Source organism: Drosophila miranda (genome assembly GCF_003369915.1).
Source record: "Drosophila miranda strain MSH22 chromosome Y unlocalized genomic scaffold, D.miranda_PacBio2.1 Contig_Y2_pilon, whole genome shotgun sequence".
Lineage (NCBI taxonomy): Eukaryota > Metazoa > Arthropoda > Insecta > Diptera > Drosophilidae > Drosophila > Drosophila miranda.
Genome location: NW_022881614.1, coordinates 15,908,628 through 15,924,378, shown reverse-complemented (window position 1 = coordinate 15,924,378; position 15,751 = coordinate 15,908,628). Strand labels below are relative to the sequence as shown.

Below are 15,751 nucleotides of genomic sequence, written 5' to 3'. Positions count from 1 at the left end.
TGTTGCCGAACAGACGAAACCGATGGGCAGCGGGGTCGAGGTAAAGACGAAGTACAGGCGAAAAGGGAATTGAAACCCCGCGCGCTCCCTCGTGCCTTTTGGGTCCTAATGTTAGGACCCGCCATAGAACAGCTTTTTGGTCGCTCATGCGACATCTTGGTATTGTATAGTCTTTGGTAAGATGCACGGGACTCACAACTAGACGACGACGACACGACGATCAGACCGACCCCGAGAATGAGCGAGCGGATCGGATCGAATCGAAACAGAGCGGCGATCGACGGCGACGACGGTTGCCTGTCAAAGCAAAACGTCAAATGATTTCGCTCCCAGCTCCGGCTCGTACGAAACACAAAAGAAAACGAAACGAAACACAGACGCACGGAGCGCAAAAGGCAAACGAACGAAAAGCAACCAAATGGTAGAAAAACTAAAACAATCTCGATGGAGAGCAACGATCCGACAACAGCAACAGCGCGAACGAGAAGTACGAGTACAACAAGTATGTATCAGAGTCTGAGCTTGAGAGCGCAAGAGAGCTGTGAGAGGCAGCAGAATGAATAAACATACATATATGTATGCACACATGTGTGCACCGAAGAAAAGAAATCAAAGCCAAATAGCTGAGCGCAAGGGAGAGCAGAGAGCACATTGCGTTGGAGCTGATCGCGTGAGAGAGTTCAGGCTGTTCGATATATACATATCAAGGCAAAGACTATACAATACCAAGATGTCGCATGAGGAACAAATGCTTTTTCAATTTTCGTTTGACGCTTCATGGTACGGGCGCGCGGGGCTAGTACTTCAGTTCTCTTTTACGCTACCTTCGCCTCCGAAGTGCTACTCGGCTTCGTCAATGCCTCGGTCAGCACGAGCTCGCAGCATATACGGCTTTTAGCTTCACACACAAGCGCACTGAAAGCATGTCAGTGGCTGCGTGCCGAAACCGTAGGGCAGCGTGGTCGCTGATGTCTTTGGCGCGGCACAGTGGGGACTCAGCCGAAATAGTCAAAAAATTGTATGAGTGCTTTAGATAAATTTAATGTACGCATCTAATAGAGAATTTTCCAATCGAATTTTCAAGATAGTTTTAGTTTAGGAGATATAAGCACTCAAAGTTTAAAATTGTTTCAGTGTGCAAATATTTATTGACTAACTAACTAATTTAGCAAGCTGAGACGGCCAAAGGTCCCACTGTGCCGCTCCAAAGACATCGGCGATCCGCGACCACCGCTTCGACGGTGCTGTTGCCGAACAGACGAAACCGATGGGCAGCGGGGTCGAGGTAAAGACGAAGTACAGGCGAAAAGGGAATTGAAACCCCGCGCGCTCCCTCGTGCCTTTTGGGTCCTAATGTTAGGACCCGCCATAGAACAGCTTTTTGGTCGCTCATGCGACATCTTGGTATTGTATAGTCTTTGGTAAGATGCACGGGACTCACAACTAGACGACGACGACACGACGATCAGACCGACCCCGAGAATGAGCGAGCGGATCGGATCGAATCGAAACAGAGCGGCGATCGACGGCGACGACGGTTGCCTGTCAAAGCAAAACGTCAAATGATTTCGCTCCCAGCTCCGGCTCGTACGAAACACAAAAGAAAACGAAACGAAACACAGACGCACGGAGCGCAAAAGGCAAACGAACGAAAAGCAACCAAATGGTAGAAAAACTAAAACAATCTCGATGGAGAGCAACGATCCGACAACAGCAACAGCGCGAACGAGAAGTACGAGTACAACAAGTATGTATCAGAGTCTGAGCTTGAGAGCGCAAGAGAGCTGTGAGAGGCAGCAGAATGAATAAACATACATATATGTATGCACACATGTGTGCACCGAAGAAAAGAAATCAAAGCCAAATAGCTGAGCGCAAGGGAGAGCAGAGAGCACATTGCGTTGGAGCTGATCGCGTGAGAGAGTTCAGGCTGTTCGATATATACATATCAAGGCAAAGACTATACAATACCAAGATGTCGCATGAGGAACAAATGCTTTTTCAATTTTCGTTTGACGCTTCATGGTACGGGCGCGCGGGGCTAGTACTTCAGTTCTCTTTTACGCTACCTTCGCCTCCGAAGTGCTACTCGGCTTCGTCAATGCCTCGGTCAGCACGAGCTCGCAGCATATACGGCTTTTAGCTTCACACACAAGCGCACTGAAAGCATGTCAGTGGCTGCGTGCCGAAACCGTAGGGCAGCGTGGTCGCTGATGTCTTTGGCGCGGCACAGTGGGGACTCAGCCGAAATAGTCAAAAAATTGTATGAGTGCTTTAGATAAATTTAATGTACGCATCTAATAGAGAATTTTCCAATCGAATTTTCAAGATAGTTTTAGTTTAGGAGATATAAGCACTCAAAGTTTAAAATTGTTTCAGTGTGCAAATATTTATTGACTAACTAACTAATTTAGCAAGCTGAGACGGCCAAAGGTCCCACTGTGCCGCTCCAAAGACATCGGCGATCCGCGACCACCGCTTCGACGGTGCTGTTGCCGAACAGACGAAACCGAGGGGCAGCGGGGTCGCGGTAGAGACGAAGTACAGGCGAAAAGGGAATTGAAACCCCGCGCGCTCCCTCGTGCCTATTGGGTCCTAATGTTAGGACCCGCCATAGAACAGCTTTTTGGTCGCTCATGCGACATCGTGGTATTGTATAGTCTTTGATCAAGGGGAGTTGGTGGACCCGGTGGAAAGTGTTTGAGTTACCTTTTAATCGGAGATAATAAGATTCCACCGATGGTTTATTGAAATACGGAAATGCATAGGGAACTTATGATATTATTAGCGGGTCAAAAGACTACAAACAAACAAGACTACTAAAATTTGGTAAATTAGTATAATTCAAAAAGAAAGCTCTTAAAGCAAAGTGGAACCTAATTGGAAACTTTACTTGATTGAAAAAGCAGTGAGTGTTTCATTCGAATATTCGTATATTTTATACATCAGAACAATGAACCTTGAAATTTGTATAGCTGAAAAAATCATAGAACTATGACTCCCAAAGTTCATGGTTTTCCAAATATCGGCCATTTTGCTCTTCCTATCGATAGGTTTCTCGACCCCCATTGTGAAAGGTACTTTTATACAAAGTGTAAGGATATATTGCTATTATATAGATGCAGGTTCTATCACTATGGAAGTGTCTATGTTTAGGAGTGGAAGGTGCATATCCACAGATCACGAGATAAAGTTCAAATCTACTTTGAATAATATCATCTTCTATGATCAGAGTAATCAGAGTGATCCAAACTGTTTATTGATCCGGACTTTGAAGCATTTCCTGTGACACTGTCAGTGTTACTGTCATTTTGTTTATAGCAGAGCTACACTACTCAATGGAAATGGAATCAATGGAAAAAATCAGGGATGACTCGTCCGGCTATTCAATCAAGTAGTATATATTTGTACCTTTCACCCCGGCGAAACCCAACCCACTCCTGCTCTGGTAGGAGTCTCTGCATCCCGCCAGCAGCTTAACTTTACTGAGACCCCGGCACACAAACTCACAAACACACACACAAAACACATGCAAAAGTACACAAACACACATGACTTCGAGCACTGGAAAGCACTTTAACTTTGTACGTTTATATATATATATAAAGTATATACATATATTTATGGTGGTTGGTTGTATTGTAAATCACAATTGCGAGCCGATAAAAAAACGAGGTGGAACGTTGTGAGTTGCTGCGGACACCGCAACTCTACAGTTATACCCGATACTAAGTCAGTATGGCTCCCCTCCGGCAGACGCCGCTAATATTAAACGACACGACAAAGAGTGCGTGCGAGAGAGACAGAAAATCAGTCTGAGCGTGACGTCACGCGCTGCGTAGCCACTGAAAATTGATTTCTTGCTTTTGGCTACAAAAATGATCCGATCTGATCCAGATTCAGAAATCTGATAGATATGGTCATTATCTATGATTCTGCGTTTTTAGTTTTCTCGAATGTGCAATATTGTGGATGCAACAGATTTTCGTTCTTTGTGGGGGCGGAAGGGGTTGGGGCGAAATTCTGAGATATACGTTTTATAGTGAGATCTAACAAAAGTGCGGATACCAAATTTGGTTACTCTAGCCTTAATAGTCTCTGAGATTTGTGGATGCCCCAGATTTTCGTCCTTTGCGGGGGCGGAAGAGGGTGTGGCGAAATTTGGACACGAAACGGTCAAGGTCCGATATCACAGGAGTGTGGATACCAAATTTGGTTGCTCTGGCTCTTATAGGTTCTGAGATCCTTGAACTCATATTTTGCAATTGGCAAAACCGACCATGAAACCTGTGTGTTAGAGAGAGACAGAGCGAGAAAGAATGAAATTGTTTTCTTGATTCTGGCTATAATAATTATACGATCTGATTGAGATTTTACGATCTAGAACATATAGTCATCCTCTACGATTCTGCGTTTTTGGTTTTATCGTATCTTTAAAAATGACACAGATTTTCGTTCTTTGTGGGGGCGGAAGTGGGCGGGGCGAAGTTTTGAAATATTTTTGTAGCAGTGACATATCACAGAAGTCTGGATCCAAAACATCGTTGCTCTTGATTTTATAGTCTTTGAGCACTAGGCGCTGAAGGGGACGGACGGACGGACGGACGGACAGACGGACAGACGGACAGACAGACAGGGCTCAATCGACTCGGCTATTGATGCTGATCCAGAATATATACACTTTATGGGGTCGGAAACGATTCCTTCTGGACGTTACACACATCCACATTTACCACAAATCTAATATACCCCAATACTCATTTTGAGTATCGGGTATAAAAATCAACGTAGATTCATTGACGGACTAGGACCGACCGACGCGTCGGTAGCAGCGGGAACAAGCGGAATGTTTTCCCACTGGAAGCGTGCTGCCGATTTTGGTTTGGCTTTTGCTTTTACATTTGGATTTGGCTTGGGTTCTGGCGCTGGTCCTGCCTAATGGATAGACACGATGTGGCCCAGACTGACGGGCAGTCAGGCAGTCAGTTAGGCAAGCCAGTGAGTCCAAAAACAGCGGGGAAAACCTGTGCCAGTGCGAGTGTCTGTGCTGTTGTGGCTGTGTGCCTGTGTGCGTTTGTATCTGTATCTATATCTGCCGCAAACGGTACAACTGCGAGCTGCGCTGCGGGTACGAGTATCTATCAATTCAAAAAATTCTACATAAGTCGAGTGCTGTTCTGTTCCCGTCGTCGGCGTCGTTGTAGTCGTCGTGGTCGTTCCACATCATCGTGACACCCGAACGCTTATGTTGAGCAGCCCCAGCAGCAGCAGCAGCAACAGCAGAAGGAGACGCTTCCCCGCCTCTGCCGCACACACGGATACAAACAAAGCATGTTTGTTGCATGCTTGCAAATGTTGAGATACAAAACGGTGATACCTGTATGTGTGTGTGTGTGTGTGTGTGGAGAGCTTTCTGATAAGGGTGAAGTTGAAGCTGCCTCCGCGCTGCTCCCAGCCAAGCTTCCCAGGGAACCTTAGGAGGGATGAATGAATGTATGTATTTGCATTGGACATATTCCTGCTGCTCCTGCTGTCGCCTGCCCCCAGAAGTAGGCAACAATCTTTCGTCCGACGAAGGCATAGCGTAATGCGCAGGCGTCGCTGTCGCCGCTGCTGTTGCCTGCCTGCCTGCAGTGGCAAGCTTCTATGCTCGGCAACATTCTCTCGAGCTGCGGGACAACTGTTGCTTGCGTACAGGCCGTAGTTCGAGCCGCGGCAGGCACGCACACACATACCATACCACATAAACACATGCACAATGACTCCTCCCCTCCGTCGCCCTCTGTGTACTAAAAAAGCCACACAATTGTTGTATTAAACATGTGATGCTACGCGATGCGATGTGTGAGGGACTGGGGGGTAAATATGTTTGTCTCCCGCTCGTGCTCGTGCCGCGTGCGTCTTCTTTTATCCTTTTCGTGCTCGTGCTCCTGCACCTGCTCGTGCTCCCCGCTGCCCCACACATCAGCTGGGTAATTTTACATTTCTTTTTTAAAGCTTAGTTTGTATTGGTAAATAATAGAGGTTACTTCCCGCTCGGCACCAAAAAGGGCAAACCGCTATTGTACTTTATATACCTCATGCTGGTGGGCATTGGGCATTGGAGGCGGGGAGGGATACGTCCTGTATCTTGTGCACACGCAAGCACATTATATAAAATTTATAAATACCCTCTAGTACCAGGCAACTAGTTCCGCACTGGTGCCGCACTAGCTACCATTCTCACCTCCCTGGTTCCAGATCGATTACCCGCAATGTATTTCAGCGGAGAATTCAACACATGCATGTCCTAGGGCGGAACCACCCCTGGTTCCCGCTCGATTACCCTTCGATTACCTGTAGCTAGTTACTAGCTACCGAACTAGTTACCAGTAGAAAGCCAGCAACTAGTTCCCCACTCGACTACCCTTCGATTACCTGTAGCTAGCTCTGACCTAGTTACCAGTAACTAGTTCCTAACTGACTACTGGTAGTAGTCAATCTGGCAGTCTGGAATAATACAAAAATAAAAACACAATGTCTTTCAATATAACGAATAATTTTTAATTATATGTTGTTTAGCCTACTCCTGGTTTTTGGCAAGATACTTCTTTTTAAACACCCTTTTCTTCATCCTTTGCATTGCCTTCCGTACAGTGTTTTCGGGGGGCTCATCGCCAGGAGGACCCCATCGACGTTATATGCCAGAACAATGTCCTCACTCAAAATAAAGTTCAAGCCGCTCAACACGCCAGCTGGCTGGAGAATTGATTTCATTGCTGTTATCTGTAAGTGAAACATTAAAATATAAAGATAAGACAGAGAAAAAAGTCATACAATTTAGAGTTTAGATTTACTTACATAAATGTCCCTATTTAATTTTATTTTTTCCTCCAGTTCATTCCACGAGCGCAACTACAGTAAAATATCACGATTAACTTACCATTTCGGTGCTTATTGCATGGCGTGGCTCGGTAAAAACTAGCTGAGTGGGCACTGTAACTCCAGGGAATTGCGGTTATTTGCCGACTTCGAAAACAAAACGAAGGCGGCTTCGTTTTTCGGTTCTTTTCCGACTGGTCCGCGTTCACTTCCCGCGTAGCTAGTTACAGAACTAGTACATTGTAGTCGACGAAGACCTGGTCCGCGTTCGCTTCCCGCGTAACTATTTGCGTAGCTAGTTGCGCGGTAAACAGCGCAGAACTAGTTCGAGAGGGGTCAATTGACCCCTTTGGTTCTACAGGGTACTTTTAAGCGCCGCTGCCTGTCAAGGTGCGTGTGTGTCTGCCCCCAAGTATAGTTGTGTTTGTGGGTGTCTCTGTGGGTGATTTGGTTCGGTTGGGCTTTAGGTGGCCATAGGCCGATTGTATGCGATGCCAACTTTATTACTGTATTATTGGCCTTTAAATTGAGCAGCAACATCAATATACATACATATTTATGTACTATGTTTAATATACATATGTGTAGGTACATATCATCCATAAATACATACATATATTTCCCAGTTGCCGTTCCCTGCGCTTTCCATTCTTTGGGGCTAATTTCTGTAATGTAATGTTTTTGGTTATTCGTTCCTTTGTGTCAGCAAGAAAATGCTCGCAGCCATGCCACTGCTTCTTCTCCTGGCCAAAAAATATTCACGATTTATGGAGGGGCCGCTTCCTGATTAGTTGGGTAATTCGAGATCGAACACATTCACAGCACGTGACCTGCATTTGTTACACCTGGCTGTCAGCTGGTCTCTGCTGAAATCATCTGCAACAAGTTGTTTGGCTTTATTTATTTATTGCTAATTGAATAGCTCTGACTGACCAATGACAGTCGCTAGCCGCATTCCTGGTACACAGGACATTTGATTAAATGGAAATTCCTGACAAATTGCAACCACAAAGTGAACTTCAAACGCTGTTTGAACTGACTCCAAAACCACAACAATTTTCATAAATTTCATTGAAATAATTGCAGCACAGAGTATGCTTCTAGTATAAATATCTGTGGCTTTGCCATCAGTTATTGTCGTTGGGCAGATTTTGTACAAAGTCTGGAGAATAATTCTACAAAATTTCAAATCAGCTTTTAATCGCTCAGCTGTGCTGGCCAAAAGCCCAAAAGCCCAAGCCATAATAGAAAGAAATTAAAGAAACAGAAAATTTTTTATAGTAAATATATGAAGATGATGCAATTTTTCATAAATCCACACGTATAGATCAAAACAGGGATCGCTTTTGTTATTTTCAGAGCAGTTGTAGCAGCCGTGAGTGGGCCAGAGCAAGGGAAACCACTCAGGCCCAGGCTTTATCCGTTTATAGCCATGGTTCTAAACGAACTTGCCACTTATCAAGGACCATTGCCGGGGCATAACAAAGTTGCGTCCGTAAGTCATAATGCTGATGGTCCAGCAGAGGCCCCCATCCACTCCTCTCTGTCAGCGCAGCCTGTGGCTCCCCGCCACAACCATCATTAGTTAGTTAGCACCCGAGACCTCACCTGGGCCTACACCTACACCGCCGCCATTTACAGCTGTCTGTCTGGTCGTCGTCCTCTGGGCGAGAACAATTTCACGGATCCATTGTTTTCAACAACATTTGCTTTTCATCACTTTGTTTGGTGTGCATTTTGTGGGTTTCCCTCGCTATCCATCCATCCTCCCTACCCTCTACTCGACCAACCGGTGAGTATGATGATAATCTACGGCCCCTTTTGTGTGTTTATGACTTTTTCGCCTTGTGAAAATTGAAGCCAGGCAAGAAAAACATAAAGAGCAAATATTTCTTTTGTTTTATAAGAGAAGGAACAGAACCAAGCCGCCGTATCGTATGCATCGGAGTAAGCGCTGTGCTGTGCTCCTTTGAGTGATTCTCATGTTGTTTGCTTTTGCCACTTCGATCCGTGCCCTTCAAGCTCCACTTGTTATAACACCCACTGGGCGGGGGTCTGTTAATTAGCCCTGGGGCCGTATTGAATGACCATGATGGATTCGAATGCGAATTGCAACTAAAATTAAATAGATTTATTATTCAATAAATTGAACGCTTATGCTTAGAATATGTCCATGTTCTTCTTGTTGGTGTTTGCTACATTCTGCTTGGCTTTGGAGTGGCTAGAAGATACGAGATACTTTTCAGGGCTGCAGGGGGGGGGGGGGGGGGGGGGGGGGGGAGTGTGTCTGTTGTGTTCGGGCCAAGAGCGCAATTTAATTTTACGACAAATACATTTATACTTACAATATTACTTGTTTAGGCTCTACATCTAATATACATATGTCTATGATGATGCATAGTCAATGTGGTCATAATGGATATGTTTGTGTGTGTTTCTATGTGTGTGTGTGCTTATGAATGTGTTCTTATAATTATCCAAAGATATATATTTATGTATATAGTAGATGTGTGTGTGTGTTGTATACAGACTACATATTGATTGATATGTACAGGAGGAAGCTTTCAAGCCTAACACAAAATAATGATTTTCTTTAAGGTGAGAGGGGTGATGAAATTTATAAGGATAAAACAAACTTCATACTAAAAACAAACTAAAACCTAATTTCTGGGAAGCCTATGCCCTATGCGTATGCGTATGCGTTCGCGTATCCTAGCCTATGTGATCTATGGATATATTTCTTTATCGATGCTTGCTTATGTCTATGATCTATCAGTAAATACATGCTCTCCAGCTTGTCTTTTATGCAAATGTGGAAATTGAACAGACATACATACATACATACATATATCTTATATACTTCGTTCTTTATATATTATATTATTTATATGATCTTCTACATGCTGCGGTTAGGTTAGTCTTAGGGCGGTGCTATGCTGGTGTGGGTGTGGGGTGGTGGGTGGTATGCTACACATACATAAAACGATTGATTCGAACCATTTTGATTCGATTCTGCCTCTTTGTAATGCCGCTCTGTGGTTCCGACTCAACAATGGATGCATTATTTCATCTTATATTTCACTTCTATCTCCTACGGTGTATGCGTTTTTGTATGCGAATGCATAAGTGTTTTTTCTGTGTGTGTGTGTGTGTGTGTATATATACATATAAGTTCTGGATCTGTGCATCTGTGTGCTTGTGTGAGTTTTACTTCTTTTGTATTTTTCTAAAAAATAGGACTTTGGTATTCCTCTCTCGATACTTTTCCCGGCTGGCCTACGAACTGAGCACCGCATCTTTCAGCAGGGAGATACACAGGCAGCACCCACTCCCGCTCCCACTGTCCCCCCGCTACCATTCACAATGGCAGCAGCAGCAGAACTGGTGTCCATATCCTGGTCTGTCTCCTCGTTCGCCTCTTCCTTGACAGGCGAACGTTGTTGAGCCTCCTCCTCGTCCACGGCATGCGAATCCTCCTCTTCCTCATCCTCCTCGTCATCGCCCGCTGGCTCGGGGCATGGCGATCCCGTTCTCCCGGTCGATGCCTGTGTTATTGGTGCATTCGCCACCAGGACACCCGAGTACTTGATGCCATTCAGCTCGAGATTGACAATAAGCTGCTGCTCTCCATTCTCGCCAGTTCCTGAAAGGGATAAGGGATTGAATTACATCGGATCCAGATTAGCAGCAGCGGTACTAACCATTCCTGGCCACCTGGAACTGCATGCCCGAGAGTAGGCTCAGCGTATCCAGTGGATTCATTTTAGAGCTACCGCCACACTTCTCCTCCGGCTGATCCTTGGCACTGGCCTGGGCCGCCTTGCCGCTCTTCTTCTTGGTGGACACCGGCGAACTGTGGCGATGCCCCACCGAGGCGGTGGTGGTGGATGTGCTGGGCGAATTTTCGATGGCCGAGTCATCCGACTTGTCAAGCTGATGGCTCTGGTGGCGGTGATGGCCGTCGTCGTGCATGGACGAGGAGTTGCCCGTGGTGTTGTGCTCTGCATTGCCGTACTCGTCCTCGGGCTCCCCCTCGGTGACGGCGTCCTGCTGGTGCTGGTGTCCTCCATGGCCGCTGTTCGCCTGATGATGGAAGCCCGCTGTCGCCGCCACGGCGGCCATGTTGTGTGGATTCAGATAGAAATTGGCGGGGAAACCGGGCGGCAAGAGGGTGCTGCCTCCTCGTTTAGCAGGCGGTGGATGGTGCGGTCCGTCGTCCTGCTCCACGGGCTCTGGCGTAGGCTCTCGTTCGCATTCTCTTTTGATATTTGTGAGATTCGGTGGAGAGTCTGAGAGGTTTAGGGCTTCGCTGTAATGGAGAGAAAAAAGTTATATGTTATATAGGGTTAATGTCTTGGGTTGGTATTTTTCGTATGGCATGTAGATGGCGCCATTACAGTGAGCTAGATTCAGTGCAGATGGCGACACTCTACACTCAATTTAGATTCTTACCGTTGCTGCGGGGAGGTGTGTGCCGATCCCGGTGGACTGTTGTTGTTGTGGTACATGTGCCAGAGTGCCACCTGTGCGCTGAGCGCATCGTGCTTGCTGATGTCCGGACTCTGTGATCGCTGCCGCTGCTGCTGCTGGAGATGTTGCTGCTGCTGTGGCGGTGGCTGCTGCTGCTGGTGTTGGTGCTGCTGGTGGGGATGTGTGGCGCCCAGGACTGGCGCCATGCCCTGATCCTTCTTGGCCTGGATGAGCTGCAGATACTCCATCATGCGGCTCTCGATCTCCTGCTTGACGAGATTGGGCATCTGTCCGAATCCTGGGGCACCCATCAGTCGATGATGTGCAGCCGCGGCGGCGGCTGCTGCCTGGGCCTGCTGATTGTTAGCCACTGCCGCATGGGTGACCAAGGCCAGCGGCGACATCTGCTGCATGCCACCCGGCAGAGAGGGGCGCGAAATGGGCGTCTGTCCAATCAGTGGAACATTAGCATCCGGAGCATAAGGAGCTATACCAAGTGGTTGAGGTGTACTCACCAGGGGCATCTGGTTGTGCATGGCCTCGTACTGGCCGTAGCTGGAGCGGCGTCCTTCCCGCCGATTGCCATCGATGGCCGCCTGCAGCTCGGCCGGTGTGCTTAGGTTCTTCTTCTCGCACTCGTACGGGTACAGATACTTCATGTATCTGCAAGATACATAAAATTATTAATAAGCCCGGCAAACATGGCCTAACAGCAAATATCCAGAGGGAGCAGGGACCAGGCATAGCAGGGAATGTGGATGTGGATGGGGAATGGGGTACGGGGACACTCGAAACTTCAGGTTGATGTTGTCCTGTCGGGCATTTAAGTTGAATTATCGTGTAAATACGAAAGCGACAGGCAAACAAATCGCAATCCACCAGACACTTATACTCGAGCAAGAGAGAGGGATAGATACGAGAAGCAACACGGAGAGAGAGAGAGAGCGAAACTGAGACTCGCTGATCGATTGCTGCTTGATCGGCTATCAAGTCGTGGACGCGGGACTCTGGACGTTGCACTGTTTGATTGTCCGTTTCTGTTTGCCCCCTCATCTGTTTGTGTTTGTCTTGGGCATAGTTTCTGGCCAGGCCAAGACGCTTATGGGGAATGGGGGAAAGGTGCTGATGATGCCACAAGGTGTCCACTTACTGGGTCCGCAGGGTGAACGCTGCACTCGTGATGCTCGACGGCAGATGCAGTCCCTTGATGATCTCCTGCCACAGCTTCTTGTTGATCACATCGACGAGGCCGCCGCGCGCAATCACCAGATTGTACAGCTCGTAGAGATCCAACACGGACTTGGCCATAATGGGCAGCCGATTGATGGGCGTGCCTGCAGAAAACAGAAAGAGAGAGTGAGATATAGGTATGCGTATTCAGATTTTGGGGGCCTACGATTCCGATTTGTTTGTTTGCGCACTAAAAACTTGTTCTTGCACTTGTAAATGTTTTCCAATGCGCTCGTTAAATGCACCAATAAGCAAAACACGATTAAAATATCTATAAAATAGATTTATCTGCCCAATAGAGTAGATTTCCTTCCTTTCCTCACTCTCCCCTCACCATCAGCCATTGATCACGAAGCAATTAACACTTGTAGCCCCCGCCGTAGCAGGCTCAAACGTGCTCAAAAGACCGAAGCTGATAAAAACAGAAATAAATCCTAATTGTTGCCCGATCCCCCATGTACATGTATGTATGTAAATATATGTCTACTTTCTGTCTGTATATTCCTATGACTGTATACAACATGATGTTTGTACATATGTTTATGTGTTTATGGCGGCTAATCATCATCATTTACATTGGCATTCATTCGCTTCAATTTCGTATTGAAATTGTATTATTCCAAATTTCCACGTGCCGTTTCTCACCTATTCTTTTTATTTGTGTGCGCTACATTATTCAATTCAAGGTGTTTGAGTGTATCAAATATGATGTCTATGATTTTGAAGAGAACTTATCCCTTAATTTGGTTTGTTTTTCAGTATTGGAATATTCTGATGATCGGTCTTGAAATAGTTCCAACAAATGTCGATTATCGATGTACTGTCTCGCTTAAAGGGTAGCGCATTTAACATATAAAAAACAAATCAACTTGCATAATTGCTGCCTCCGTACGTCAGTAATTTGAATTTGTATAAAGCGGCCGGGCCCTGCTTCCTCCTTTCCTTTTTTATGATCCCAAATCCCATCCCTCTTCCCCAAATACTGCTGAATGCTGCATGCTGCATGCGGCATGCGGCAGAGGATCGATCGAGTTTAGTTTTTTCGTTTCCATTTTCTGTTTTATGAGCCCGAGAGGAATCAATCAAACTCGTTGATGGACGTGTTGATTGAATGAAAATACGTTTTGTTTTTTATGCATATAAACAAATTGGGCGCGTGAGGAGGGTATGGAGATGGGGGGATGCGATCAACTCGGATCAAAAAGGAATATCGTACGACGAGTAATACAAAATAAATGAAGAGCTGCCAGCCAGCCGGCAATCGGCAATCCAAGCAAAAAAGTGATTGGAATCGATCAGAGCACACGAGCCACAGCCAGAGCACACAAAACAAAACAAAAACGAGGGGGAACGTTGTGAGTAGCTGCGGAGACCGCAACTCTACAGTTATACCCGATACTAAGTCAATATGGCTCTCCTCCGGCAGACGCCGCTAATATTAAACGACACGACAAGGAGTGCGTGCGAGAGAGACAGAAAATCAGTCTGAGCGTGACGTCGGGCGCTGCGTAGCCACTACAAACTGATTTGATCCTATTGGCTATAAAAATGATCTGATCTGATCCAGATTCAGCAATCTGATAGATATGGTCATTATCTATGATTCTGCGTTTTTAGTTTTCTCGAATGTGCAATATTGTGGATGCAACAGATTTTCGTTCTTTGTGTGGGCGGAAGGGGGTGGGGCAAAATTTTAAGATACACGTTTTGTAGTAAGATCTAACAGGAGTGCGGATACCAAATTTGGTTACTCTAGCTTTAATAGTCTTTGAGATTTTTGAATATCCCCAGATTTTCGTCCTTTGCGGGGGCGGAAGGGGGTGTGGCGAAATTTTGAAACAAACTCGTCTCGGTCCGATATATTAGGAGTGTGGATACCAAATTTGGTTGCTCTAGCTTTTGTAGTCTCTGAGATCTAGGCGCTAATGTTTTACTCTAAGCAAAGCCTCCTATGCTACGTGTGTGTTAGAGAGAGACAGGGCGAGAAAAAATGAAATTGTTTTCTTGATGCTGGCTATAATAATAATACGATCCGCAGTCTTAAAGATATGGTCATTCTCTACAATTCTACGTTTTTGGTTTTCTCATATCTTTAAAATTGTGGATGCCACAGATTTTCGTCCTTTGTGGGGGCGGAAGTGGGCGGGGCGAAGTTTTGAAATATTTTTGTAGCAGTGACATATCACAGAAGTCTGGATCCCAAACATCGTTGCTCTAGCTCTTATAGTCTTTGAGCACTAGGCGCTGAAGGGGACGGACAGACGGACGGACGGACAGACGGACAGACAGACAGGGCTCAATCGACTCGGCTATTGATGCTGATCAAGAATATATATACTTTATGGGGTCGGAAACGATTCCTTCTGGACGTTACACACATCCACTTTTACCACAAATCTAATATACCCCAATACTCATTTTGAGTATCGGGTATAAAAAAAAGAAAAGAGGAAGATTTTGAAGAAAAAGTTGCCAAGAAAAATAATAATAAGTCGGCAGTCGGGAGGAGTCGACTGTGGCAGCATGTGCGTGTCAGGGATAGGACTCGGGATCGGGATCGGAATCGGAATCCCCCAGAGAGGAATTCAAATCCAGCCCCCAAGGCGACCACCGATCGACTATGAGTCCGAGAGTTTAATGATCGCTCGATTCGAGGCGAGTGCCGGCAGCAGAGTTAATCATTAAATTGCCATTGATTATGTGGATGATTCGTTTTTATACCCGATAAGAACCTATAAGAGCCAGAGCAACCAAATTTGGTATCCAAAACCATCCACATTTTTAAAGATACGATAAAACCAAAAACGCAGAATCGTAGAGGATGACTATATGTTCTAGAATGTAAAATCTCAACCAGATCGTATAATTAATATAGCCAGAATCAAGAAAACAATTTCATTCTTTCTCGCTCTGTCTCTCTCTAACACACAGGTTTCATGGTAGGTTTTGCCAATTGCACAATATGAGTTCAAGGATCTCAGAACCTATAAGAGCCAGAGCAACCAAATTTGGTATCCACACTCCTGTGATATCGGACCTTGACCGTTTCGTGTCCAAATTTCGCCACACCCCCTTCCGCCCACGCAAAGGACGAAAATCTGGGGCATCCACAAATCTCAGAGACTATTAAGGCTAGAGTAACCAAATTTGGTATCCGCATTTCTGTTAGATCTCACTATAAAACGTATAT

The 15,751-nt window shown here is 45.9% G+C and overlaps 2 protein-coding genes across 5 annotated transcripts in view; both read right to left on the bottom strand.

Moving 5' to 3' along the window:
• LOC117185828 (high affinity cAMP-specific and IBMX-insensitive 3',5'-cyclic phosphodiesterase 8-like) overlaps window positions 1–2,862 on the bottom strand; it is a 35,409-nt gene extending 32,547 nt beyond the window's left edge. Inside the window, exon 1 of one of the 2 annotated variants that reach the window (XM_033398767.1) lies at window positions 2,710–2,862. The gene's annotated coding sequence lies outside the window, so the exon portion shown is untranslated. The remainder of the gene's footprint in view (window positions 1–2,709) is intronic. The other variant, XM_033398766.1, reaches the window with a different exon arrangement.
• A 6,108-nt stretch (window positions 2,863–8,970) lies between these two features.
• Window positions 8,971–15,751, bottom strand: part of LOC117185846 (protein dead ringer-like) — a 41,109-nt gene continuing 34,328 nt past the window's right edge. For all 3 annotated transcript variants that reach the window (XM_033397469.1, XM_033397470.1, XM_033397471.1), the window contains 5 exons: window positions 12,482–12,665; window positions 11,847–11,994; window positions 11,314–11,777; window positions 10,563–11,170; window positions 8,971–10,504 (listed from right to left, as the gene is read on the bottom strand). In XM_033397469.1, coding sequence (XP_033253360.1) covers window positions 10,161–10,504; window positions 10,563–11,170; window positions 11,314–11,777; window positions 11,847–11,994; window positions 12,482–12,665 — 1,748 coding nt within the window. In that variant the 3' untranslated portion in view covers window positions 8,971–10,160. The remainder of the gene's footprint in view (window positions 10,505–10,562; window positions 11,171–11,313; window positions 11,778–11,846; window positions 11,995–12,481; window positions 12,666–15,751) is intronic.